Source organism: Myotis yumanensis, unplaced genomic scaffold (genome assembly GCF_028538775.1).
Source record: "Myotis yumanensis isolate MYYU_CA2020_CCGP unplaced genomic scaffold, mMyoYum1.0.hap1 SCAF_12, whole genome shotgun sequence".
Lineage (NCBI taxonomy): Eukaryota > Metazoa > Chordata > Mammalia > Chiroptera > Vespertilionidae > Myotis > Myotis yumanensis.
Genome location: NW_027223763.1, coordinates 195,804 through 223,524, shown reverse-complemented (window position 1 = coordinate 223,524; position 27,721 = coordinate 195,804). Strand labels below are relative to the sequence as shown.

The window sequence follows — 27,721 nt, the reverse complement described above, 5'->3', positions numbered from 1 at the left end:
AAGAATACAATTTTTCAAACATCAGATTTATTTCAAAATGTGCACATTACAGTTTTTAAATACAAAATGTTCACTTTCTTTGCACGAAAGAAATTTCAGACACTTTCATGTCAATTAGTTTAACCAAATTCTCCCATTAAAAATAAATACGTTTAAATGACTGACCCACTATATTCATTGTCTCAATAGTTACAACTTTAGAAAACAGACCTGAAGGTAGCATCCAGTTCTGAGCAGGCCACCACGTGAGGTGTGCAAGGCGGCTCACACTTGCAGGTGAGACCCTTCCCGTGGCCGCATAGCACTGGCGGTCTGCTGGAACCTTGCCCCTCTGATGTCACAGACGTGACCTCAAACCGCAATATTACTATGAACCTTAGAAGCCAACATTGCCTGTCAAATGGGTTGATGTAGGACAGTGCCCACTGCTCACAGAAACTTACTTTGGGGGAGAAAACGACATTTGACACGAACCTAAGGCAGTTTAATGAAAGAGGCCCAGTGTTTCCCGTGGCCTCTGTAAATTGGCCCATTTTCAAGTTGAAAGGAAACAATATGGTGCCTTCAATAACCAGGCACACGAGCCTCAGGTTTAAACCAGAGGCTTCTAGGGGTTAAACGTGTCACCAACTGGAAACCTCTGGCAGGGGTGGCGCAGAGGCTCAGCTCAGGGCAGGGCTCCCTGTTCCCGGCCACGCCTGCCCCCAGGTGGGCACGGGGCTGGTGGCAGCGTTGCAGGCACCATCCTCGGGCTCCCCTGAGCTGGGCTGGGGCAGGACCTGGTGCGAGTAGTCCACACGTGCTTAGCCGCTGCAATGAGGGAGCATGCGGACACCACAGGCACAGTGGGAAGAACTACTTACCACCATCACGCACACAAGGGGGCGCGCACACACACACACACACACACGGGGGCGCACACTGCTGGGCATCTGCATAAGGGTCTCAAAGGAAATGCCCCCAGTTCATTTGTTTACGCATTTACTTTACCTCTGAATGTTCTGGGTTTTATAAATAATGTGTTAAAATCATTAAATGGTAAATAATTAACCACCAAAGCCCGGGGATAGGCCCTGTGCCAGGACCTGTGTAAAACACCTTCAGGCAAATGAAGTTTGGCCTTAGAGATGCCAGCGAGACCCCATGCACCACCCACTCCAGCTCTGGGCAGTGGCTCAGGAGGGCTGCGGGTGCTGGACGGCAACAGGCCAAGGCACTGTCCCTGAAGAGTAAGACGAGCACCACCCTCCCGCCCCACACCAAGTCTGCTCCCCATGGCGGGGATGTGGGGGGTGGGGGTATCCCCGGCTGCATTCAGTCACCCCTTACCCTCCATGGGGAAGGGCTGGGTTTTTCTCCAGATCCCCAAAGGAGGCTGTGCACAATGGATGTAGAGCCCAGTAAACTTGATGAAAGTGGGTGCAAAACATTCTTTTTGGCCTGGACACCCCACTCCCGTTTTCAGACCTAGAAGAGTAAAAAGATAGAAGTCGCTTTGCTATGGATTTGTCAGAGGTGTCCACAGACTGTGAAGGCCGGGAACGCACACAGGCCCCAGCTCTGGGAATACAGCTGCCATCAGCGGGGAGCAGGCCCCCTGCCTGTCATCCCTGATCAGAACTGTTAAAGCCGCAGGCGCGGGCGGCTCAGCTCTACACGGACGGATGGCGGTGCCGGACTTTCCGCCGCCGGGACCGCACCCGGAAGAAGAAGAACATCACCATCAGGAACACGGAGGAGGCCACGTAGAGCAGGACGCAGAGGCTCATGTCCAGGCTGGAGAAGCCCATCCCCAGGAAGGGTGCAGCTGCCTCCACCTCCCTGCGGCCCTCGGGCCTGGCTGGTCCCAGGTGCGACCCCTCTGAGGGGTGAGGTGTGGGAGGCAGTGCCCCGGGCTGGTGCAGGCTCTCGGCCCCGTGGTCTCCAGGCCTCTCTGGGTTGGCTCGGCCTCCCTCTGGCTCCTCGGCCTCGCCCGTGCCACCCAGGGCCGCGGCGTATGTGTGCACGAGGTTGTCGCTGCCGTAGTGCCGCTTCAGGAACAGGAGAACCTGGTCTTCGTCCCAGCTGTCCAGGCCCCTCAGCTCCTCGTGGCAGGCGGGGCAGAGGTCCGGAGTGGGCCACGCAACCTTGGGAAACCTGGGGTCCTCGCTCGGGTGGCCTGGGCGTGGGAGGGAGGCAACTGTGGGGAGGCCTTCCCTCAACTCGCCCACCACCCAGGGCTGCCACGCCACAGGCCTCCCGCCCATGGTCAGGTGCCTGCCTCCCCCACCCTCTTGGTCCACCAACACCCACTGAGACCTCCCCGTGGGGACTAGATGACACCTGTGCCGCTCACCCCACCTTTCCTGCACAGCTGCCCCCGCTTCCCTAAAGCATCCTCGGGCGGCCCCCATGGCCAGACTACACTGCTACTCACCTGCCCTGCTCCTGTCTGTCCCACTGCTTTGCTAAAGGTGGGCTGGGGACTACGGGACTAGGAGACATCCCACAGGTTGCAGAAAGCCCTTTCGGCGGCAGGGTAATGACGGGGGAGGGGGCACGGGCTCTTGGAGCTCAGTGCTGCCAGGGCAACCTGGGACTCACTGGGAGCACAGGTGGCAGGCAGAGGCACGGGGAGGCCTGACACCTGCAGCAGGGCCTCCACGGAGGGGCCTTCACCTGCACCGACAGGAGGGCAAAGCCGGCAAACAGAAGGGGCCTAGGGCCACGCCACGTGACCAGAACCAGCAGGCAGCTCTGGTGCAAAGAGCAACCAATTTTCTTTAGTGCTTGAGTTGTAATATGTTTTTGTAATACAGTGGATTAAATAAAAACCAACAGTTTAGTGGGTTTTCTATTCATCTTTATCAAGATTTACTTCTGAGTGGAATTATTTTTAAGCCTAATTTTAATCTGCCACTGATTTAGGAGCAGTTTGAATTACTTAACTCTGAGAAAATGTATGCGCCCTACTTAGGCTTTAAACAAAGCCATTTTGAGGAGTTTGATTTATCGTCTGAGAGCAGATTTTAATGACACTAAAATTCCTTCCTGAAAATTAATTATGACCCAAGCCTCCCGCTGCATCTCACTGGGCCTCGTGGGCTCCTCAGGGGGTGCATGCTGTCTGTCAGCTTCCACGCGGCTCCAGGGAGAGAACAATCTGGAAAGCAGGCACCCTGGAGCCTGAGAACAGCCCCTGGTGGCGGAGCAGGGCTGGCTCCCGCTGTGAGCCCAGAGCAGGCAGAGCGGCACCGAAGCCATGTCATCCCCACGAGCAGTGCTGCCGCCCGCCCCCCACCCCCCCACCTCCCCACCCCTCACAGGACATGCTGACAGGCACGGGCAGGCCACCATGGCTTCTGCTTACCTGCCAGGCGGCTGTTCACGAGGTTATGCTTCTTCCAAAGCCAGAGGATTGCTTGGTCTGGGGTTTTCACAGAATCCATGGACTCTTTAGCCATTTCCTCAAAATGCTCCCCACACTCTTTACAGCCGAAGAAGGTGAGCAGGTACCTTCGGATGGTCTGCAGCACCGCCTGGGGGTCATCTTCGAAACCTGCAGGGAGCAAGCACTGTGGCACTGCAGAAACGAGGCACAGAACGTGTCTGATGGTTCCCACTGGAACCCAGGGCTGGGGTGGTGTCGGGAGCCAGGAACGGGCTAAGGCCTGACACTGGATGGCAAGGAGCAGCACCTTCCCAAACACCGACGGCAAGCATGTCAAACTCACGGCCCACAACCAATATTGGTGTGGCCCAGGCAATGTAACGGTATGTAGGAAACATTTTAATAAAAATTTCGTAACTTAATTTTTACACTATCCTGTTATACATAATTATTAATAATGAACTACAATGTTCGCTAATGACTGATGACTATCATCGTGTTGCATTCATTTCCCTCACACGACTTAACGCGCAGGCGCACCATTTCTCCCCACTAATACCAGCAGCGAATATTTTAGCAGCCGATGGCCACGTCATTCGTCTTGGACTGACTTGTTTGGTGTGTGCAACAGGAAGTATTTCACTTTCGGAGAACAAGAAAACTAGGTTTATTTGCATTAACACTTATTAATTTGTGCAGTTATTCAGTGTCTGGTAAATAAATGTTCAATAAAAAATATTAATTTTTGTTAAAATGTTCTATTTTTTTATGTTAACGATGACCCATTTATTTCAGCCCTTTGTATTCAGCATGTTTCTATCGAAATAAACGTATGTTTCTATGAAAATGGAAGCTGTTGTTTTTTTTGTGGCCACATAAACTTAAACCTTGTTTATTTGGCCCGTGTTAGCCTTTGAGTTTGACATGCTTGACCCACGGCAACAGGGCTGCTGGCCCCACGGCCTCCGCCGAGCATGTGCGTGTGCAGCCCCCAGAACAAGCACCAGGGGAAGGACCTCCAGGGGGCGAGCCGCGCTTCTGACCAGGTTCCGGCCTCCCCACCAGAGCAGGGCTCTGCCTCGGGTCGGGTGGGGCCCTGTGCACATCCTCCCACCTCACAAGCAGCCCCGAGGGCTGGTGCCGGGGCCACAGCGCACTCCTCTAAGTGCTTGTTCTGCTCCGAAGTCCTTGCATAGCACGAGCCCAGGTGTGCACGTGGTCTTAGCTTGTGCCTCTGGGGTGCCACCAGCTTCACACTGACCTTCCCAAGGATAGCCTGGGACAAATGGGCAGTGGCCAGGGCTGTCTGGGGAACGGCAGGCACCAGGACCTGCCCTCCTAGGAGAGGCTGCACCTCTGGTGGGAGCGCTCCAGCATCCACCCCCAGTGACAGCCCCGCATGGGGCCCGAGAAAACACACCCTGACATTTCGGGAGAGCAGCCACAGGCAGGGGGGCAGAGACAACGTGGCCCTAACAGCAGCCTGGGCGGGGCCTAGCGGGCCTCTTCAGACAGCTAGGATGGGGGTGAAGCATACAAAGGAGACCTTGTCAGCATTAAAAGACAGGCAGCAAGATAACTGGGTAAACAAAAGACACACTTTTGAGACTGAATCTGTCAGAACCAACAGCAGGCCCTCGTGGTCTCTGGCTAAAGCCATCGTGGCTCCGCCTCACGGCCACGCCCACTAGCCCTGAAGCCCCAGCGGCCTACCTATTTCCACGTCCTTTAGTCACTAACTGTGGCGGCCATTCCACTCCGAGTTGTGAGCTGAGCCAACTGCTCCCAGGCTGTGTCCAAGGCAGTGAGGCAGTGCCCACAGTGAGATCGCCACATGCACGCGCTCGGCTGGGCTCTGCCCGTGGCCCCTCGCCGGCAGCCAGCAGTCCTGGGCCGACATCTGCTCCGCTTCACCGTAATCCTCCTTTTCTCTCCCCAGCCAAGCGCCGCTCACTGCAACCTCCCTAATCTTTAAAGTGCACAAGAACCACAAAGCTCTACCTGAGGGGATTAGGGGACACGCAGGCTTTTAGTCGATGGGCTTAAGCGTCCAATAAGGAGAGGAAAAACCTTCCAAGACATAATCCGACATCTCCGTCTGACCCAGTTCTGCAGTATGAGACGGGCTCCTGGTAGAGCTGCAATGTGCGTGGCTACTGCTGCCGGGCGAGACCCCGCGGGATCTGTGTACTCCGCCGTGTGCCGCCCTCTGACACAAGGCAGTGCTACACCGCTCCGCAGTCTCCTGGGGACGCAGCCCTGGCGGCTACCAGGCTGCCCTCAGCGTGTGCTGCTGCCAGGGCAGGACCCGGAAACGCGAGGCTCCAGCTGTGCGCACGGCTGAGGTGGTCTGATGTCACTTTTGTCCGGGAGCTCCGCGTTTCCCCTGAAAGTCATGCTGCTCTTGTCCTGTGTGATTCTTAAGAGAATCTCAAGTCTCAAAGCCCACCTCTGTCCCATGAGACCCTAGAACTCAGCGCTGACTGGAGGAGAGCTTCGTGGTAAAAATGCCCGAGGGCGGCCCTGCCCTCTGCACCCGGCAGGTGAGCCCTATCTGACCGACAGGGTGTGGGGAAGCGATGCCTGTGCCCGCCGAGGCCCTGAGAGCAGCTTCCTGGGTGTGGTGAAAGCAGGCCGGGTGCAGGGCTCGGACCTTCTGAGTCCAGACCAACCGGCCATGCCTCTGGACAAGCACCCACCGGTCCCACACAAGAGCCACCACATCTGGGTTAGTTTGTTAGGCAGCAAAAGGTAACTATGAGAGAATTTTACACTTTTACTGGAAAGAACATTGGACTATGTGAGTCAGATGTAACATAAGCATCAGTGGACCTCAACAACTAAGAAAATGATGACCAAGCCCGGCTGGCGCGGCTCAGTGGTCGAGCATCGACCTATGAACCTGGAGTCACAGTGTGCTTCCCGGTCAGGGCACATGCCTGGTTGCAGGCTCGCTCCCCATTAGGGGGCGTGCAGGAGGCAGTCGATTGATGTTCTCTCTCATTGATGTTTTGATCTCTCTCTCTCCCTCCCTCTCCCTTCCACTCTGAAATAAAAAACATATTTTTTAAAAGGGAAATGACAACTAAGAGACAGCGGCCTGCTGGGGCCAGGCAGTGTCCGCACAACCAAGTCCAAAGGGTAAAATATCCAGCACATTTCGTAGTGTCCACGGAGCATGCAGAACATGACGACTTTGCGTTAGCTACTTCCCGGTGACTGAAGTTAGTAAACCCACTCAAACTTTGGTAGTTTTTCCTCTTATGGCAGGTGGCCCCTGAGATGGCCCCGGGACACCAGCTCCCGTGAGCAGGCGAGGCCATGGCTGACTTCTAACAACCAGAACACGCACAGCGAGGGACTCACTCTGGCGGAGCCAGTGCTGTGGGAGCTGCTGTGGAGAGGACGAGGGGAGGAACAGCCAGCAGGTGACACCCAGGCCCTCAGGCAGACACGCTGCCCTGGCAGAGGACCTGGCTTGGCCACATCAGATTCCTGACCCACAGACACTGTGAGAGACAAGAGTACACTGTTTCAAGCTGCTGGGTTTTAGGGTAACTTGTCAGGCAACGAGAGATAAAACACGCCCTTTCCTACTGAGTCTCACACCTGTAAAGCACAAGCAGAGGTTCCCACAGCAGGTCCTCCCCGGGGCTGGGACTGGGCGGCTGCAGGGCATCTGCACGTGCTGGGCCCAGGGAGGGAAGAACTCGGCTCTGCATTGGGCGCGTGGGGTCTGCGACCTGGGAAGACGCTCCCTCCGCCTGCTGAGCAGGGGCCCCCAGGGCCCCCGATGACACACTGCCTTACAGCCAACCCCCGCTGCTGAGCTTCCGACGGCCCCGGCCGGCGCATCCCGTGTGCGTCAGGGGGCAGACAGCACCCTGGCTGTGCAGGGACGTTACCTGTGTCATCCAACGCGTCTGGGTGGGTCCCGGCCCGAACAGTCAGCATGTGGAACAACTTCCAGAGAGAACACGTGTAACCCCTCAACTCCGGGCGGCTTCCTTGACATCCAACCCACTTTATCTGATTAGTGAGGAATATTCCAGAAATCTGAGCAAAGAAAGAATAACAGATATAGAAATAGCTGGTGAGTGAGCGGACAGCACCAGGGACAGAGGAGGAGATGTGCAGTCGTCATGGGGACAGGGACAGAAACCCCGCAGAGGGGCCTGAGGAGGGGCCGCGGGGATGCCCATGCGTGGGCAGGAGCCGGGAGGTGCGCACCCGCATCTTGTTGTTGACCAGGTCCAGGATGGCGTTGTAGGGCACCCGGTCCAGGGGGAGGCTGGCCAGCCACTCCTGCAGCATCTCCAGCAGCTTCCTGACAGGCGGGCGGCCGGGGAACAGCTGAGGGGGAAGCACCACACTCAGACCCCTGGGAAGGCAGGCAGCCCCTCAGGTTTCCAGGCGCAAGTGTGACCAGCTGGTCAGCGTGTGGCACTCGCCCGGCGACCCCTGCGCCCAAGCACCGCGAGACGTGCAGAGTGGCACTGCCGAGGATAGTGGCCGCGCTGTACTCTCCGTGAGGGTGCTGTCCGCCCTCACACCTGACCTAACTTATGAGACGACTTCGATGCTGAAGAACAGCAGCGACAGCACACTGTCAGCCCCGGAAACTCTTTTCCGAGAGGTCGCCCAGGACCACCACCAATTACGCGCATGAATTTTAAGTCTGAGTCAGCTGCAGAAAGATGGCTAAGATATGCACGGCCACCCTGGCCTTGGAGCTGGGCCCGCTGCTCGCTGAGCCGGTGCCGACAGCGGAGGCTGAGCAGCCAACTGCTGAGCAGCCGACGGCCCATGAGCAGGAGGACATTCTGGAGATTCCAGAATTCTGAACCCACAACAGGATCAAAGCCTGTCCAAGCAGCTTTCCTTTATTCGTGGAAAACGCACTAGGCGCCTCCTAGTTATTCCTTTAAACGTAAATCGCGTCGCAGTGCTGTGACTGGGGCCCTAGGACCCTGGCTAGGCTACCCCAGGAGTCAGAGAGCAGAGGGGCCACAGCCAGGCCCAGACAGGGCTGCAGGGGCAAGAGAACCAGGGCTCAGACCTGCCCCACGAACCTGAGGGGGGTGCCTCCCGCCTCCCTCCTCCCAGAATTTTCTGGGCCAGAAAACAACAGTTGGCTAAGGCAGGAACTAAACTTTCATGAACACTGCGCTACCTCCTACTAAAGGTGGAGGGTGGGGCCCACAGCACTGGTCCCGGCCCCCCCAGCAGACTCCAGAGGACGAGGATAGTGGCCGCGCTGTACCCTCCGTGAGGGTGCTGTCCGCCTGCTCCTGTTGTCCCCATCCCCCAGGTCATGGGGCTGCTGGCGTCAGCCACACACCGAGTCAGCCCCACAGTCCCCACCACACTCACCACCCACCTGGGTAAGTGCCCCTGGAGATTGCCCTCCTGCCCATGCCCCTCCCCCCCCAACCCAGGCCCCCTGCTCAGTGCCCCCTACAGGCCTGGCGTCTGCATGAGCCACGCCCCCAGTGCCAAAAGCGGGCGGGGCACCGCTGGCCAGCAGAGTGCGCGTCCAGCTCAGGTCAACTTCGTTCCGCAGGGTCATGAACCGAGCCCCCAGCCCAGAGCAGACCCCACACACCTTGGCAACGATAGTAACAAAGTCCTTGAGTGTTTTCAGCTCGGCCCCGGCCAGTGTCCTGTGGGTGGCCAGCTCCACCCTCAGGAGGTAGTGCAGCCCTGACTCCAGGTCCGCCGTGTACAGTTTTGACCTGAGATTAGATATCACAGAGCCAGGAATGAATGCCTTCTCTCCAGTGAGCTGCCCCCCCCCCCCCCCCGCCCCCGTCCCCTGGGAGGCCTGAGCCTCCAGCGAGCTGAGCCCGCAGCTTCCTGTCCACCTGGGCCTCCCAGTGCTCACCTCCCACACCTCCTGTCCAAAGAGCACTTGCCTGTCAAACTCTCTCCACACCACAACTTCAGAATTTTCTTCTTTGCTTGGCTTTTCAGGCAATGCAAGCGATTTTTTCCTCACATCTGGCAACGACTTCAAATAAGAGGAAAAAAATGACCGAAGAGGCTTCATGCTGCGAGAAAGGGGTGGGTGGGTGTGGGCTGAGCCGGAGCCCGAACCTGGCCCTGAGCTGCCCAGGCCCCTTCCTGAGGGAGGGAAGCTGTACTCCCCTCTCCCGCCCTTCACTACAGGTGCCGTGGGTATGGCCTTGGAGCTGGCCCACCCCCCTCTCCCCAGGACATGAGACAAACCCACACTACCCTGAGCCTCAGCTGCTCAGGGACACCCGTGGGCTGTGGAGCTGGCTGAGCACCCGCAGCATCAGCTCTATGACGTGTGGAGGTCTCGGCCTCGGTCCTCCCCCGAGCCTGCTGCTCAATGGGCCCCTCGAGCTTCAGGGCGTGTGAAGGCCGACTGAGACCTTCCAGTAGCTCAAGGTCACGCAAAGTGCGCCTCTATGTGACATCGTACAGACGACACTTCCACATAAACGACCCTTGGTCTCTGAGGCGAACGGCAGTGCTCAGGGAGCTGGGGGAGGGCAGTAGCTGAGCCTGGCCTGGACTCCGCTGCAGGCCCGGTGTTCAGTCCTCGCGAGCTCAGCCGCAGGGGGTACAGACGCCCAGCTCCACCAAAGCCCGAGGTCCCCAGGCCAGCGGGCGGCGTGAGAACCACTCAGCAGGGCGGAGAGGTGGGGACCCGGCAGGCAGCACAGGTTTTGGACGTGACCTAACCCTTCCGCCCACAACCTTTTCCAATTCGGGATTCTCTCAGGGGCCCCAGTGCAGAGGACAGCTGTGCTCTCAGGAAGGAGGGTGGACTGAGGGGATGGAGTCCAGAGCCCACCCGTGCCCACCGCTCACTGGGGAAAGGGGTGCCCCCCCCGCCCCCGACACAGACGCGGACCAGACCATATTTGGCTCGGTGTGAGCTCCCACCCAGATGGTTCCGGGACGCCGCCATCAAACAGTCCTTCAGCCAAACTACGCTTACATGTTAATTAACCCGTGGGACCCGTTTGGATAAACCAGGTAACAGGAAGGAACAGAAGAGATGCCAAGCTTCTCCAGAAAGGCCGGGTCGCTGTCCAGTGCTCTCTTCACCGCGATGTTCTCGTACGGACTCAGGTCCAGGATCACCTGCATCAGGAGGGAAGGTCACCCTCGGCCCAGGCGGGTCCACAGGGAGCGGCGCACAGAGGTCCTGCTCACGGAACCAGAGCAGCGTCCCCGGGAACACTCCGCACCCGTCTTCTCCACACCCAGACGGTCACATTTAAGGCGACTGAGCCACAGACACCCCGGCAGAACCAGACGGTCTGAGGGGATCTGACAGTGGCCCTGGGCGGTACTGTCCCAGCCAGCACACCCTCCACGAAACTGACCATCAAGTGCCCCCCGCCCCCGGGGCCACAGCCCCAGCATCCTCAGACAGCAACAGGGCCCTGGCCTCTGCCTTGTGCCCAGGCGGGGGCAGGGGGAAGAGGATTCGGCTCTGAGCAGAGCTGAGGAGCTGCTGCCTCCACCCTGGCAGCCATCTGGCTAAAAAGTTGGGAGCCCAGAATACAGCAAACAAACTGGACTCCAGAGCATAGGAGCAAAGCAGCACCACCAGGCCCAGGTCCCCGCCCCCTGAGCCCTATGCCCACATGGGGACAAGGCCAGCCTGTGCGCTACTCTTCTCCTGTCCTCAGAGACGCTCCCCCACTGTCTTCTCCACAAACCAGACGATTCACCGAGTAACACGACTACCTGAGTTCTCACCCCCGGAATCTAGGCCCAGGCCCCGTGCTGAACCCATCACGCCGGGACCCGACAGGATATAGACATGGTACCTCACGTCCAACATACGAGCTGTTGCTCTCAAACAGAACAGCCACGTAGCGGCCCTCATGGTTGTCAAGGAGAGAAAGGACGTCGCTGGGCCTTTTAAAAGGAAAAAAAGGCTTTCAGTGTCTCTGGGAACAGTGAGCTGGCCACCAGGCACAGGGCCCATCCCACTCAGTGCACATCTGAGTTTGCAGAATTAATTTGACGCCTAACATGCCATTTTCTCTTACAGAACCACGCACCGAATAGGGTCCAAAGCCGGGCAGGCGGGAGGCCTGTTTGCGTCCGTGTGGTTCTGTAGGAAGTCAATCATGGCTTGTCTCACCGTCTGCAGCTCTCGGTCAGGCCCTGGGGAAGCAACCACCATCACCTCGGTGACCTTACCACATGCCCCCCTGCCCCCCGCCCCCCGCCCCCCGGTCCCCAGCGGGGTGCCTCGCCACCGAGAGCTTGGTACAGACAGTGGTGAGTCCAGCAGGAGGCTGCACGGTGAAGTGACAGGGACGTATCGCACAAGGCGTGCAGACACAGGCCAGGCACGCTGACTCCACCCACACCTGGTTCATACCAGGCGGGATGGCCTCTGATTAGAATGCAGTCACCGTGGGCTGACTGGTCACCGTCTGGGGCCTGATCTGGGTGCCAGCTACCTGGGGGGCCCATTCATAAAAATTCACCAGGTGTGCACTTCTCCAATATTTTTTTCAATTACAAAGTTTACTTTTTAAAAAAATAAAAACTTTATCACGCCCTAGCAGGTTTGGCTCAGTGGATAGAGCAGTGGCCTGAGGACTGAGGGCCTGGGTTTGATTCTGGTCAAAGGGCACATGCCTGGGTTGCGGGCTGGATCCCCAGTGTGGGGCATATAAGAGACAGCCAATCCATGATTCTCTTTCATCACTGATGTTTCTATCTCTCTCTCCCTCTCCCTTCCTCTCTGAAATCAATAATATATATATATGTATATATTAAACAAACAAACAAAAAACTTTGTCACCACTGTGTTTGCCAAAAGAAGGCAGAGCACAAAATAAAAACTTCCTGCTGAAACCTGGCTGGTGTTGGTCAGTGGTCAGAGTGTCAGTCTATGGATCGAAGGGTCTCAGGCTTGATTCCTAGTCAAGGGCATGTGCCTTGGTTGCAGGTTTGATCCATGGCCCTGGTCGGGGTGTTTGCAGGAGGCAACCAATCGATGTGGCTCTCTCACAGCCCTGTCTCTCTCTCTCTCGCTCTCTCTCTCAGCCTCCCTCTCTTCCACTCTCTCTGAAAATCTCCTGGGTGAGGAGTAACAAAAGCCAAACAAACAAAACCTCCTGCTGAGACTCGCCTGCCTGAGTGCTTAAAGGAGGTGGGCAGGAGGCTGGTGGCAGCGTGTGAGCTGGGGCTGGGACAGGCTCCTGAACCATTTGTCTGTGATGGGTACCTGAGGCAAACCTACAGTAAAGGCACATTGCTTATGTCCTTACCTTTAAAGTTTTCGCCAGTTGTAAAGTCCTTTGTAAATGCTCTAAAATACTAAGAGGAAAAACATAAGACAAATGAGAAACAGCCTTGCCTGGGGTCTTGTCGATGTATGATCTTTAGCCAACCAATGAGCATTCAGGTACCCCAAAGTCACCTCCCCCCAGAAAGTCTGCTCGAAGCCCTGAGGCCCCAGAGGAGGAGCCAGGGGTTGTATCTGTGGATCTGAGGCCTCCTGCCAGGTGTACGGGGTGATTCGCACCCATCAGCATTGTTACTTACACGCTCCGACCCAACAGGGCAGAGCCACAGACAGTGCCTTCCCCGACCCTAAGGGTCTCACTCTAACGTCACAAAGGCTTCCGGGGGGGGGATGACAGGCACAAATGAGTATCTCTGAGCAGAAGAAAGCACAAGCTTAGAGCTAAGGGGAGGGCACAAGCTTTAGGGCTAAGGGGAGGGGGCACGGAGCTCCCTCAGAGTGTGCCCTCCATTGTGATGCGCTCTCGCTCGTGTGCAGGCGTGTGACTGTGCATGTGTGCACACGCACCCCATGTACATGGTTCTCTGCCTTCCAGTTGTTAACCCTCTGCCCCTAGTGGGAGATGGGAACACATCTGTCTGGGGCCCACGTGGTGTGCTCAGGGTGGCCAGGCTGGTCGCCGTAGCAGGGGGTCCTGCAGGCACCCAGGGAAATGAGCATAGTGCATGAGGCGTCAGCTCCCGTGGGCCACACGTGGGTGGGGAAGTGCGGAGGCCCCACACCAGACTCTAGCAGCAGTCCCGACCACCCCACCCTCACCACACAGACCCCAAAGCAATGTGCCCAACCCCAAGGGGGGACCAAAAAGGGACCCTCTGCAAGCAGGTACTCCACCACATCTACAGAAGCGCCCCATATGCTGGAGACGGAGGGGCTGCCTTTGGTGAACCCAGCTCAGACAGAAGGTCCAGCAGAGCCGCGAGGCAGGAGGGTGCTCACCCGGAAGCTGGGGTAGAAGTGGATGTCATAGGTCTGGCACACCTCGTGGTTACTCTTATCCGCACAGTCTAGGGCAGCGACGCGGATGGCGGCGGCCCAGTCTGAAAAGCAGAGGCGAGACCTTCAGTGTGAGAGAGAAACATGGACTGACTGCCTCCCGTATGTGCCCGGCTGGGACTGACTGGCCACCTGTTGTTGTACAGGACGATGCTCCAAAGAACTGTGCCACCCGGCCAGGCTGAAATTTTTATTAAGGAAAACTCCCAACATCTGAATGAAAGAGAGAGAACAATGCAGCCACGTGTGCCCTCTGTCAGTGCCAACGATGATCAGCTGCTGGAACCTTGTCCATCCAAAGGCCCCCCACTTCCAGAACTGTACCCGCCAGCTGCACTTCTAAAGGACAGGGCTCTGCACCCCCATCTGCCACTGCGTCATCACGGCGAGTCGTCACACGCTCCCCCAGCAGCAAGCACCCAGCGATGCACAGCTCCTAACCGTCTCGTCTTTGCTTAAACTGTTTGTTTGAATTGGGTCCAAATGAGGATGTTGGTTGGGACTGCGGACGTGTGCTGTCTCCTGTCCCCACTTGTCCTGCTTGTGGGAGGACGTGGGTCCTCTGCTTGCAGCCTCCCGCCAACTGGCCCCCTACCTCCGACTGTGTCCGACTGCGTCCAAGCTCCCACCAGCACACAATGACCCTGGCTCCCTCCTTAGAACTGACCACCTGCATGCATGAATTCCCAAGGCTGCAGCCAGATGGGCAGCTCAGTCCTGGCGCCTCAGTCCTCCTGCCTCCCTTGCAGGCGGAAGCTTCCATGCAGTGGACACTATGCTCCCAGCGCCCTGAGGCCGGTTTCAAAGGAACGGTCCCCACATCCAAAGGCTACTCGTGAGGTGTTCCCTGTATGAGGTCTTTCCCTGCTTCTCGGATGTTAAGATTGATTGCACCACCCATGACCCTTCCTGAACCTCCCTGGCTCCCTGCCTGCGGACGCCCGAGGAAGCAGGGCCAGAGCCAGGGCGGCCTCTGCAGAGACAAGCGCAGGGCACGCAGTGGGGGCCGGGTGAGTCCTGCCGCCTTCTCCCGCAGCTGTGACTTCTGTGCAGGTCTCACAACTGCCTGTGTGCACCGTCTCACAGGAATGTGGTTAAAAGCAGGTGAGTTCCCTGAGCTCTGATAGGACCTAAAACTGCAGCGGTTACATGAGAAACACGCCTAAGGAGAGAAAACACTGACCATCCCTAGATCCTACACAAACATGAAAGCCTGCATATAACACCAATGAGTGACTGCTATTTTCACCCAATTTACCCCTTTTGCTTAAACAGGCATACTTTTTTCTTCTGTAATTATAAAAAGTTAACCACCATTAATAAAACGCAACGGGTCAAGTAACAAGAACATCTAAGCTGTGTTTTCCACAACCAATGACTGAACATTCGAGCCTCAGAAACCAATTCCTGTCTCGAGGCCACGTGATCTGGGTGGGAGAGAAGTGCCAGGCCCTCCCGAACCGCAGGCCACCCCTCCAGGGGCTCGGGTCACAGGCCAGAGGAGGAGGTGATGCTCACGCAGACAGCAGAGATGGCTGTGCTGAGCAAGGCCGCGCCTCCTCTCCTCTCGGATGCTGCCTGCCCAGCCTGCCCTCCCACTCGTGTCACAAAGCATCCACGAGGCCCCAGCTCACAACACAGGGCCTCACTGTTGGTTGGGAATTTCCATGACACACTCACCGCTGCCCAGAGAGCGTTACGGAAAGGAAAGCGGCCAACACTGCACACACAACACAGTCACAGGAAATGTCAGGCAGCCCAGCTGCAGAGAGATGGCGGACACTCGGTGCTCGCGGGTGCTCACGCTCCGCGCCCGCACAGTGGGACTGGCCCTGCCTTGTGATTCTCAGGTACTTCTTGGTGTGTTACTTAAGAAAGGAATGTGAAACCTGCTCCCGCAGGGTGCGTGTGGGGACCACACCCCAGGCCTGTGTACATTTGCCCACTACGTTCTCCTTTCTAACCTCACAGCATCCCCAGGGCAGAGACTCCACGTGCGCAAGTGTCCCAAGGCTGGGGGAACACTGCCCGACGAACTCTGAACACGGCTGGCCAGGTGGTGACGGTGCTGCAGGAACGCTCCTGAGTCTGACAGCATGTGCCGGGTAGGACGGGCCGTCAGCCCTGCGTTCAACAACTTCGTCCCCTGAATGCAGAAGCCGGGGTGCAGAAGAGCCGGGTTCAGAATGGGAGGCTCCAGCACAGGCCTAGGCAGCGCCCCCCCTCCCCGCTCCCCCTCCCCCCCTGGCTCTGGGCACAGAACATCCTACGCGTGCACCCACACTTGTTCCCTAACGTGAACACTGCACCCACCTCTGGCCTTGGAGATCCTGGAGCACCTGGGCAGGATCATCACAGAGCAGAGACCTCCCTCATCAAGTCCCAAGTCCCAGGAGTCAGGGCGCTGGAGGGTGCCTGACCCTTGCATAGGAACTCCTGCCCTCTCCCCTACGCCCCACCTACTTGCCATCTCCATCGTTGTCCCAGGCATCCCTCCCAAAATGCAACCCAGAGACTCCTGATCCTCTGCCTCTGCACCCTGTGCCCATCCTGCCCCCAGAAGTGGGGACCCAGCTCCCCTCCCAGGGGCACCAGCCCAGAGGGCCCAGCTGCCTTCTCCTGGTGGGGTGAGCAGGCTCTGGGGGGCAGGAGGCCCCTCTGCAGGGAAGGTGGGAGCCACGCAGACCACAAGCACCAGCCTGGTTTCCAGCCTCCAGCTCCTCAGCCTCCCAGCGTGCAGGAGGCAGACCCCCCTCTGAAGCAGGCCCTGGGCCGGAGGCTTAAAAATGAAAACCTCGTTTTCCACAGGAATGTAACAGGTGCTCATTCCCGCCTCCACAGCTCTCCCTCAGGAAGCAGCGGGAAACCTCCACTCGCACACCTGACACGTGCAATCCTGGGTTCCACACAGAGCCCGCCCCACACCCACTTCAGGGCATGGTGTCTGGAAGCAAAGACCTGAGTGCAGGGAGCACGCGGACACGGTCGTGAATGCCCGCAGAGCAGACATCGATCTCACTGGAGCTCGCAGGAGCACACCAGCAGGGACAGGACGGCGGGGGGCTGTGGCCCACCTGGCTTCTAGGACCCCTGAGAATCCACAAGTCTGTCTGCAACCGCCATTCCACATACACACGTCCCCTGGAGCCGGCTGCCGTCCGGTGGAGGGGCACGCCGACCCTCACAGGCCTTTGTCTGTCTTTGAAAGAAGGCCGTCTGTGGGAGGCCACCAAACACAGACAGGGACGGTTTCAGTTACTGTCCCTGCAAGTCTCCGGGCAGATGGGCAGCATTCAGGAAACACAAAAGAGACACTCTCTGTTCCCAAATAAAATGCAAGCCATTTCAAAGGTTTGCTTCAGTGTATCTGCCCCATTCAACTGGGCTCCTCCCCTCCTCCTGCCCACCTGCCTGTCTGGGTCCCACACACCACGGAGACACCACTGTGACCCAAAAGCACCGCGCCTGGTGTCAGCTTCCCCAGCAACATGCGTGCCGGCGGAGGCTCCGAGGCTGCCACCAGGGGCACCACCAGCAGTAGCCACAGCCTTTTTTTAGGACCATCGGCTTAAAAAAATGCGTGTGAGATACAGTAGACTAAAATTTATTTCACCTTTACGTGTCAAATAACCATATGGCTTAACCCAGTGGTCGGCAAACTCATTAGTCAACCAAGCCAAATATCAACAGGACAATGATTGAAATTTCTTTTGAGAGCCAAATTTTTTAAACTTAAACTACATAGGTAGGTACATTGTTATTAACTTAATTAGGGTGTTCTTAAGGCTTAGGAAGAGCCACACTCAAGGGGCCAAAGAGCCGCATGTGGCTCGCGAGCCGCAGTTTGCCGACCACGGGCTTAACCTACCAGGATTAAACCTTTTACTATTACTTGTCAAATTCTAATGAAAAGGTCTGCGGAAGTCTATTCCAGTCGAGCATTAGTTGGTCTGGATCAGTGGTTGGCAAACTGTGGCCCTTTGAGTGTGGCTCTTCCACAAAATACCACGTGCAGGCGCGCACATACAGTGCGATTGAAACTTCGTGGCCACACTCAAGGGGCCAAAGAGCCGCGTGTGGCTCGCGAGCCGGTTTGCCGACCACGGTCTGGACGATGACAGGACAGCGTGGGAGCCTCCCGGGTTTAAGGGATTGCACAGGACTGTTTCCAACGCACAGCGCCCAGCCTGGCTTCTCCACCCTCGTGCCGTCAGGGTGGTGTGTGGGTTCCCAACCCCACGGTCCATCCACAGGAAGGCAATTCTCCCACCTGGTGCAGAGCCCTTCCTGGCTGAGCAAAGGTCTTTTCGGATAAACTCCAAGTTCAAACCACACGCGGACAGGTGGGAATTCAGCCCCCACACCAAGGGGCAGAGCAGCCCAGGTTATCCAGAAGCTGTGTGTGCAGAGTCCAGGCATGTCTCTGAGTCTCACCTGAGCCGAGGGCCCAGTGAGGTTAAGCTCAGGCTGTATGGGGTTCCAGCCAGCGGGCACTCCGGGGCTGAAGCATCACAACGTGTGAGGCAGGAAAAGCTTTCGAGAACAATCCCGCACGTCTTCAGAGCCGAGGTGGGACCAGCAGCACGTACGACCTGGCTTCCTCCAGGTGCAGTTGGAATGAAGCTGTGTCTCACAGGCGCACCTGGGCCCACAACGGGAGGAGGCCCCCACTGCCTGCCTCTAGCCTCCCTTGCAGCCTCCGAGACCATCCACGTCCAGGGGAGCTCCCACAGCCCTCCTGGGCTCTCCACCCACCACTCCTGCAGGTGATTACCGCTGCCACCAGCACCCCATCCTCCCAGGCCCCATTCCTTCTTCCAGTGAACAGACACTGGTGCCCCAGCTCATCACCAAGAAGGCTGCAGCCTCGCCACACAGAAGCCAAGTCCAGACCAGGTGATGGAGAGCTCAGAGAGGGGCAAGGCTCAGGGCCCTCCTCTGGCCTCCGTCCACTGCAGACCCGGGGAGTGAGCCATTTGGCTCTGGAGTGGCGTAGCCTGTCACCCAGCTATGCAACCACTAGTGGGCGACTCAGTCTCACGATGGGACAGGGAAGACAAGGTGTGTGTAGTGGGTCCAGCCCCCTCCTGTCTCTCCTCCACAATTCCAGGGCCAGTTACGGGAAACCTACCCCGGCTTCCCTGAGGCGAGAACAGATACCAAGGACGCAGTGCCCAGTCTCCACAGAGACATTTCAGAGGCACCTGGGTGTGGGCTGCCCCAGGCACAGGTGTCTCACTCTCTGGAGAAGCAGACAAGCGGGGCTAAACCACAGCTCCAGGCTAAAGGGTTTTCAGGAACAGCGGCACTTTGTTTAGCGAGTCCTTAGAAGTGACAGCCTGAGCCAGATCTACACAACTGCCTAGTGACACTAGCTACTCCCAACAGTAGACCTTTTGCTTGTCAAGTCACCTTTCTTTCTGAGAACATTAACTGAAGCAGGGGACAGTGAAAGAAGGAAGTGCTTAGGAGAGAAACTGGGAAGTCAGAGAAAAGGGGCCTTGGGGACAGGGTCAGGGGGTCAGCGGGAATGCGCTGCCACTGCCCACTGCTCCTCTGGCTACAAGTCCTATGGGGTCCCTTAGACCTCAGGAGGGAAAGGTGTGGGCGTGCTCCCGGGAGGAAGAGCTCAAGCCACCTTCTCAGAGGGAAAAACATTTATTTTCAAAATCTTGAGAACGTCAATGAAGAGCTCAAGTTCAATGCAAATCTAGGAAAATGAAGGTCCAATGCTGGGCCCAGAGGCCCTGCCCCGCTGGGAGGAGCCTCTGGTGGGAGGATAGCAGGGGAGCAGACACTCATCTAGCTCAGTGCCCACCTGCCACCCCAGGGCACTCAACCAGGGAGCAGAGCCTATACCACAACCACCCACTTTCTAGGAGCCACGCAGGTGCAGAGACTAGGAGGAGGGCGTCGGGTGGGGAAAGCTGCTGGACACTTGAGTCCAAGGTGTGGGTGCCCTGGGAGGCTGGCCGGACAGCTCGATCCAGTGACTGATCGGGACCAGCGTGATGACAACTGCGTGACTCCACTTAGACTCGCTAAATAGAAAACCACAGACATACGTAATACTTTCAACAGTAAAGATTTTAAAAGGAGAGAGAGAAAACCACAGGCCCCAGGCGGCTCACTTGTGCTGGAAGCCCATGGCACCAAACGCTTACATCCAACAGCACAATGCAGCCCTCGTAGGGTGCAGCTTTAATGGTCTGCCCCTCCTGATCCACACCCGGGGGTCATCGGCCTGATAGGCCCCTGCCTTCCCCTAGGGAAGGTGTCCTTGCCTAAAATGATCCACTATTAACTTCTGCCTATGAAACCTTCATTCTATATACCCCTCGGAGAGAGACCTTCTAGTTTCCAGATGGGGTGCTCCCGGTCCATGAGGCACTTAATAAAGCCAATCAGATCTTCACATTTACTGTGTGGAATGGTGTATGTTCACAGACTGGACGAGGGGCGCTGGGGAGCACAGCACAGAGCAGAGGGTGAGGGCCCTTCTTCCCAACGCATCCCCAACGCTGAAATAAGGCACAAAGGGGCCTGCGGTTGGTCAGTCGCACAGGGACACAGGGTTAGAGTTAACGGACTCCTTGCTGAGGAACTGGAGGGTGGGGTCATCCACAAAGGGGAGCCACTGCCACGTTCCCGGTCTCCTTGGCCACAGGCCCTTTCTGGCCGCACATCCCTGGAAACAGTGACCCTCCGACTTGGGCTGGTGCTGACAGATGCTGGGCCTTACGCTGAGCTTCTGACCCATGGGCCTGGGCTGGGCTGACAACCTGCATCCCTATCAAGTGCCCAGGGGACACTCCGTCAGAGCTGGCAGCTTGGCTCTTGGGACCCTCTGCCTAGGTCCCCACAGACCCCCCTTCTCGCCCTGCCCATACCTCCTGTGGCCTGCGGGTCACAGCTGTCTTTAACTTTTAGCCGTATCTGCCTCCCATCTCAGGCCTCGTTTTTCTGGCCTGGACTTGGACGGTGTCCAACCCCTTTAAGATAACCTTATTTGGCTAATAGATAAGTTAATCACGCCACTAGGTACGGATGTGATGGTTCACTTTCAGAAGTAACCCTTCTTACCTGCTGGTTCAACGAAGGAACAGTTTGCAATATTTTAATCATAGTTTACGATTTTTGTATTCCAGAAACTAAACTGAACAAAAATAAAAATATGCAAAAAATAGGTGATCAATGTCTTACCAGAGCTACCTGCATTTTAATGGACATATCTGTTTCTGTAACCAAATAGCAAGTGAGAACTTAAAAACTCTCTATATTATTGAAATGCCCGTTTGTTCTCCAAGAAAAGACTTAAACAAACAAACAAACAAACAAACCCTGTTCAGGAGTTCTCTGCCTCAGCTGTGACCAGTGCAGAACACGAGGGACTTAAAACATCAGATCAGAGAACGAACCCTTTAGAATTAAAAGGTCCCGACGCCCTGAGTTGAGATGAGAATGCACCTGAAAGATAATCATTCACAATTATGCGCAAAAACCCTATTGAGGCGTCTTTCAAGTTTCTTTGTGAATCGGTTTAGATCTGAGAACACAACAGGGTCGGGTATGAGACGCAACAGCAAGGGAGGAGGGAAGCCCAGCAGTTTGCCCCCGTCTTGCCCCCGGAACAGACGCACAGGTGAGCTCGCACCTGCTGGGCCGGCCCCACCTCAGAGCACCTTCCCCTCCTTTCAGAGCGGGGCCGGCTCGGCAGCGCCTCGGGACGGAGGCTGCACCCCCGCCGGCCACCACCACGCGCATCCGGGCCGACGAGGAACCCAGACGAGGAACTCGGGGCATCGCGATCACAGAGCGGAACCTTCAACCACAAGCCCGGGGCCGGGGCCCGGGTTCCTGGGCGGCAGGTGCCCGGCTGCGTGTCTGCGAACAAGGAACCTCCCGGGAAAGGCCGGGCAGGTCCTTCCTGCGTCCACGGAGGCACCTCCAGGGTCTGGGCGCCCGCGTTGGGGGCTCACTGAGTACCCACGTGGGCAGCCCCCAAACCAGGAGGATCCTCGGCCGAGAGGCGGCGCCTCAGGGGTCTGAGTCGGGAAACACTCGGGCCAAGGCCCGGGGGGCGAGGAAGCTCTGGGACCCCCAGCCGGTGCGCGGAGCCGGGGGCACCGGAGGCTGCCGTCCCCACCTGCGGGGCGAGGGCGGGGAGGAGGTCCCGTCTTCCTCGCAGGGAAGGTCCTACGGGCGCCCTGGGGGACCAGCGCGCAGGCCCCGGGGGCCACGGAAGCGGTGCCTCTGCCGGGCGGGGAGGGCCGGCGAGGACCCCGGACGCAGGGCCAGGCCGGCCGGCGCCGGGCCGCCGGACGCGCCTCACCTCGCACGTCCCCGGCCAGGGCCCGCCAGGTGGGCGCGTAGCCGATGCAGTGGCCGCACCACGACGAGTAGAACTGCACCAGCCACGCGGCCGAGCTGTTGGCCGTGGCGGCGCGCACGCTGCCGCTGTCCAGCACCCACACGGCGTCCTCGCCCGCGCGGTACAGCGCCGCGCCGCCCGTGCCCGGCCTCGCCGCCGCCGCCGCCAGCAGGACGAGCAGCGGGGGCAGCCGCGCGGGCCGCCCCGAAGGCGGGCGCCGGGCTCGGGCCGCCGTCCCCGCCGGGGCTCCCGGGCTGCGCGCCGCGGCCGCCGCCCCGGACGCCGCCATGTTGGAAGTGCCCCGGCGCCTGACCTTTCACCCTGGCAACCGCCGTCACGTGAGCAAGGCCCGCCTCCGAACACCAGGCCACGCCTTAAGCCCCGCCCCAGCCGCCCGCCCCGCCTCCGGGCCACGCCCCCCACCACCCTGGCCTCCTCCGCAGGGGTAGAGTCGCCAGATTTAGCAAATGAAAATTCAGCTCGCCCAGTTTTGTGAATTTTTTAAAAATATATTTATTTTTAAAAATATTTTTTATTTTTTAAATATATTTTTATTGATTTCAGACAGGGAGATAGAAACATCAATGATGAGAATCATTGATCTGCTGCCTCCTGCATGCCCCCTACTGGGAATTGAGCCCACAACCCTGGCATGTGCCTTGATGGAGAATAGAACTGTGACCTCCTGGTTCATAGTGTTAACATAAAAACGTTCAAACCTGTAAAGAGTTTTTGTGAGTTTATTTGAGCCAAACTGTTGACAATTGCGGGGCAGCAGAATCTCAATGTATTGGGATAATGCTCCAGAGAATGGCAGTTTTTCACCCTGTTTTATACATTACAATCAAAGGAGGCACCGTAAGTGGGTTACATGAAATCCATTGGTGATAGATTAGGGAGGCGGGAGAAAGCAAAGTCGGGGGGAAAACTCTGGGATTGGATAAAAGTAAAATGATAGGCCCCGGTGGGTACAGGATAGTTTACAGTCAACAATGAACATGATAATAACATTGAGGGGATTTGTGGTCTCTGTCCTGGAGCCCAGGCACATTTGGTTTTGCCCTGAGGGGTCCGGAAAAAGGGAAGTTAAAGTTGCCCTGACATTTCACAGTCATGTTATCTTAGGTACAAAAAACAATAGGCTCAGTTATGATCAAGATTGACCTTTGTCAGGGAAGATAGCAGCCTAGGAGGTGACCACACACTATAAACTGCTTCTAGTTAAAGTTTTAATTTCAGACCATCCTTGTGGTTACTTTAGGTGTTTGAGTTTGCAAACCTGCCATGCAGGCCTTCCCTGAGCTAGTCAGGTTAGCATGTGGCCTTTTTTTCATCCACAATAGGTTTGACACTCAACCACTGAGCCACACTAGCCAGGTCAGTTATTTGGATTTTAGATAAACAGCGCATCGCTTCAAGTCACAGGTAACGGGGCGTCCTGTGTTTTATCTGGTGGCCCTACCTGGGCTTTAGAGGGTCTGCCACCTTGACCTTGACATTTAAATAGAGAATCTAACTCTTAGAATGCCTTTCTTCACTCATATTTCCTGGGCTTCTGCTCCCTGCTGAGCCCTGGAGACAAAGTAGAGCCACTCGGTGGGTGTGCATTCCAGGTGCGATGGAGATAAGTGCTATAGAAAGCAGTAAAGCAGGCCAGCGGGTGGGGAGGCCTCTCAGAGGAGGTAGGAAAAGAGGCCAGCAGCCCAGGCAGAGGAACTGTATGTGCAAAGGCCCGGAGGTAGGGACATTAGAAGAGTAGCAAGGAGGCCAGTGTGGCTGGAGCAGAGGGAGCCAGGGGGAGGAGAGAGAATTGGGGAAGCAGGACCACCCCGAAGCTCCCTAGCCAGATGTTGGACTAGGGCCTTGACTCTGAATGTGATGGTGCCCATGGGAGGGTTTTGAGCTGGAATGTAGTTCTGGCTGCAGGGTGAGAAGCAGGAGGGGCATCAGAAGACCTGTGAGGGCCATCACAGCCCTCCAAGAGGTGGTGGGTGCGGTGCTGGCGAGGAGGGTCAGACTTTGGGGATGTTTGGAAGGTAGTACATGTGGTGAATCAAGTCAGGATTGTGAGACAAAGGGTCACATCTGCCTGCAGGACTTTTGGCCGGTTGGTCTTGGCTGAGATGAAAGATGGTGGGGGAGGGGAGGGTGGGAGAGCAAATTTGGGGGTCAGAGTGGAAATCAAGAGTTTGTTTTGGATCGCTAAATTTGTGAGACCTTTTTAACATCTGAGGCAGGTGCCAGGCCACAGGTTGGCTGTGAGTCTGGAGATCAGAGGGTACCAGTAAGTTGGGCTGGTTGAGGTCCCCACACACAGGGAGCCTGGGGCAGGGCCAGGTTGCCAGGGGTGTGTGTGTGTGCGTGTGTGTGTATGTGTGTGTGTGTGTGTGTGTGTGTGTGTGAGAGGAGAGAGAGAGAGAGAGAGAGAGAGAGGATCTTGTCCTGTCCCCAAGCCTGCGGTCAAGTTTTGTAAACACCACTGGCCTTTTCCCAGCTGTGCTCATGGGGCATTAGGAAGGGGCCTTTGCTTGGGGCAAAGCACTTATGCCAGGAGCTTGGTGCTTGGTGGTGCAGTGTGGGCAGGTAGGACCGAGGGCCACGTGGACAGATGTGGGGCTCGTGGGCATTGTTCTGGGACCTCGGAGCTGCCTGGGAGCCAGTGTGGACCAGGACAGACTAGTTGGGCCTGGTTTTGTTTGGGCACCTGCCAGACAGCCTGTCCCCTGCTGCTGCGGGACCTGCCCCACAGGGAGCTGGGTCCCTCTGGGAGGCCAGCACGCTCAGGGAGCCAGACCCCTGGACACAGGAAGTCACCAGTTAAATGGATGCCAAGTGTGTGTGGCACACCCCTCTGAAAGCGGCCCGTGGCCTTCACTGGGGTTTATGCGAGAGGCTGTGATGGCCGTGCAGAGTGAGAAATGAAAGCACCTCATAAGCTGGTCAGATGACCTGGGACTTCGAGCCCTGAAGGTATTTCATGGAGGAGGGACCATTACGGAGAGAAGCTGAAAGAGACAGATGACGGGAAAATTAAATGTAGGGTTTAATGGAGAAATAATCATTTTCTATGAAAGATAATGACTTCTCTGGAGGCAGGTATCAAGATTTATTGGCCCAAGAGGTTCCTGGGGAGCATAGCCAGGCGAGCACGCTGAGGCCGAGACGGGAGTGATCCTGAGAGTGAAGGGTCAATACATCTGGACGCTGCGCCTTCTGCCCATGTGTCACAGGGGCCGGGATTAAACCGTCTCCCACTTCAGGGAACACAGTCCTCCAGCCAGTCATGGTACAGCCGCCTCCCCGGACCCCACTGTCCTTGGAGGGGGGCCAGGGTTCTCACGAGTCCCCTCGAGCAGCCTCCCTTCAAGGGCACGGACCACAGGCCGAGAAAGGACTGCAGGGCTGCCGGCCTCGCAGGGAGGTCACTGCAGGAGGTCCTGGTTCCAGCGGTGAGCACAGCCATGGCCATGACAGCGCCCACCCCACGGCCACCAGACGGGAGATTGTGGGACTGGAGGCAGACCTGCAGGCTTCCATGTGGGAGATTTATTGCTGTGCCAAATGCGTGTGTGTAAATACATAATTCCTCTCACACGGCCTCATAAATCCAAAAGCGTCAGCCATACGTAGAAAAAAATAAAAAATTACAAACTAATTTGTTCAGAAAACTAGAAGGGAATCAATACAAAAACTGTAGCTCAAAATTTGGTTTGAAATTGTGTGAGTAGAGAATGAACCCATTTCCCCCTGGATCCAAACGTCTCCTTTGTGGTGGCTCCAAGGTGGGCCTGGGACAGCCGGTGCCATGTCAACATGAATTGTCTTAGCTGGTGCTTTCGTTTGTGGGATGGCACAGGACCAAGGTCAGCCTGGGCCTGAGCGGCCACCCCAGGGGCCTGGGGAAGGGCCCTGCAGTGTTCTCAGGGGTCTCGGGGCCCCTCACCAGACCTGCAGGTGGGGGCACAGGCAGCACCTCAGGTTTTGCCAGGACAGCTATGGATGGATGGATGGATGATGGATGGGTGATAGATAACACATAGATGACTGATAGGTGGATAAACACCAGATAGATAATAGATGATAAATGATGATGGTACAGATGAATTTGGTGAATTCCCTGGAGCACTAGCTTAAAGGGCATACTGGCCAGCGTTCTGGCTGTACTGGGGAAGATGGGGCTCAGGCCCCCTGTGGCCCAGATGCAAGGTTCTGGGACCGGCAGACAGGACATAAGTGTCTGTTGTCATCCGAATTGGCGCGAGGGTCCAGTGGCTTCCTCAGGACAGGGGCTGTGGCAAGAGCACTGCTCTGGGTGAGGGGCGGGTGGCAGGGAGTCTTGTGTGGTGGCTCCTATGGGGAGGGGTCGCTGCTGCGGTGGCCTATTCTGCAGGTCTGTGAAGGCAGCGGCTCTGGGGCTGTTCCTGTGTCCACTGCTGAGACCTGTCCCCGAGGCCTCCGCCTGGCAGGTCTCGATCCTCCTCCCAGTGCATCTCCTCTGACTTCCTTCCCCACGGGACCCTCTGTGTGGTAGTCAGCACGGGTTTCCTACACAGAACCGCCGACACCTTTGACAAGGGTCCAGGTCCACACGGGGCCATGGAGAGCACACTTGGTAATGGACACCACCAGGAAATGGGCTCTCGTTCCTTCTAGGAGGAGTCTGGGAACACATAAGGAAGCCTTGACCCCTGCTCCCCCCAGGGGTTGCCGGGTCACAGTGAAGGGATCTTCGACCCTCGAGTGGCCAGGTCCTCTAATCTGCAACGCACACAGGAGATGCGCATGCCAGTCATCCAGCCACAAGTGACTGGCTGGACAAGGTGCAGGCCCTGGCAGGAGCCGGGCCCCTGCAGGTGTCAGGCAGTCCTGCCCCCGCTGTCAGCAGCGTCGGCAGCCCCACAGCCACAGGAGCCCTTGGCCTCAGAAGTCTCACTGGCACAAACTCTCCACTGATTTCCTGACAAAGCTGGAGGCCTCAGCCCCTTGCTTCCCCCGAAGCCGCTCTTCTTCTCTTGACCTTCGCTGATGGCGCAGTCCTGGCCCGTGGCCATCTCAGCCGGGCGATGGTTTGTGCCCAGCACCTGCTCCCCTCCCAGCTCCTGAGGATGGTTCTCCCCCGAGTCCAGGACTTTTCTCAGCCGGCCTGACACCCCACAGCCTTCTAACTCCTGTCTCTCCATCTCTGTGGTCTGGGCCGTCTTTGAGAACCAATGGAAGCGCTGGGCCTGGCGCCCAAAACGCACACAGAGCCACGTTACAGCTGGTGTCAGCGGCCAACGTCTAGTCTTAGGCCCACGTCCGATGACCATCCACACGCCAGCCTGTGCTGGGGACGTCCAGGCTTCCTGAGGCCTCCAGCACACCCACACGCACATGCAAGCACAGACACACAGGATCACACACAATCACACAATGATTCACGGATGTCTCTGTAGGCCGCCTACTCTTTCCTGAGGCCTGTCCTTCCAGGACTGCCCGGTGGCTGCCCCGCGAGGCCTGGGACCCGGCCGGCACCTGCCAGTCCTCCCGTCCCCAGGCTGCTCAGTGGGGCCGGCTCCAAGAGCACAGCCAGCGTGTCGCACAGGATCCTTCTGCTGAGCTGGGTGGAAACCAGATTCACCGCCTCTGCCCTGTCCCCACCGGGGCCCACGCAGGGGCCCCTGTCCAAAGCGGG

At 57.3% G+C, this 27,721-nt stretch overlaps 2 protein-coding genes across 2 annotated transcripts in view; both read right to left on the bottom strand.

Moving 5' to 3' along the window:
* Positions 1–31: 31 nt before the first annotated feature.
* Positions 32–22,336, bottom strand: QSOX2 (quiescin sulfhydryl oxidase 2). Its single transcript, XM_070430190.1, has 12 exons — positions 22,009–22,336; positions 13,620–13,720; positions 12,643–12,691; positions 11,419–11,524; positions 11,182–11,272; positions 10,341–10,486; positions 9,286–9,420; positions 8,976–9,105; positions 7,601–7,723; positions 7,276–7,426; positions 3,350–3,538; positions 32–2,158 (listed from the first exon to the last, which is right to left on the bottom strand). The coding sequence occupies exons 1-12, from the start codon at positions 22,334–22,336 to the stop codon at positions 1,653–1,655; spliced, it is 2,055 nt and encodes a 684-aa protein (XP_070286291.1). The 3' UTR covers positions 32–1,652.
* Positions 22,337–26,903: 4,567 nt separating this feature from the next.
* CCDC187 (coiled-coil domain containing 187) overlaps positions 26,904–27,721 on the bottom strand; it is a 32,600-nt gene continuing 31,782 nt past the window's right edge. Inside the window, exon 24 of the mRNA XM_070430995.1 lies at positions 26,904–27,272. Coding sequence (XP_070287096.1) covers positions 26,904–27,272 — 369 coding nt within the window. The remainder of the gene's footprint in view (positions 27,273–27,721) is intronic.

Excerpts from the sequence above, each read along its gene's own strand:
- QSOX2 (XM_070430190.1), bottom strand. The coding sequence starts at position 22,336 with ATGGCGGCGTCCGGGGCGGCGGCCGCGGCGCGCAGCCCGGGAGCCCCG. Across the intron at positions 9,421-10,340 it reads TCCCACGGGTTAATTAACAT|CATGAAGCCTCTTCGGTCAT; the intron begins GTAAGCGTAGTT and ends CCTTTCTCGCAG. Across the intron at positions 3,539-7,275 it reads AGACGCGTTGGATGACACAG|GTTTCGAAGATGACCCCCAG; the intron begins GTAACGTCCCTG and ends TGCTCCCTGCAG.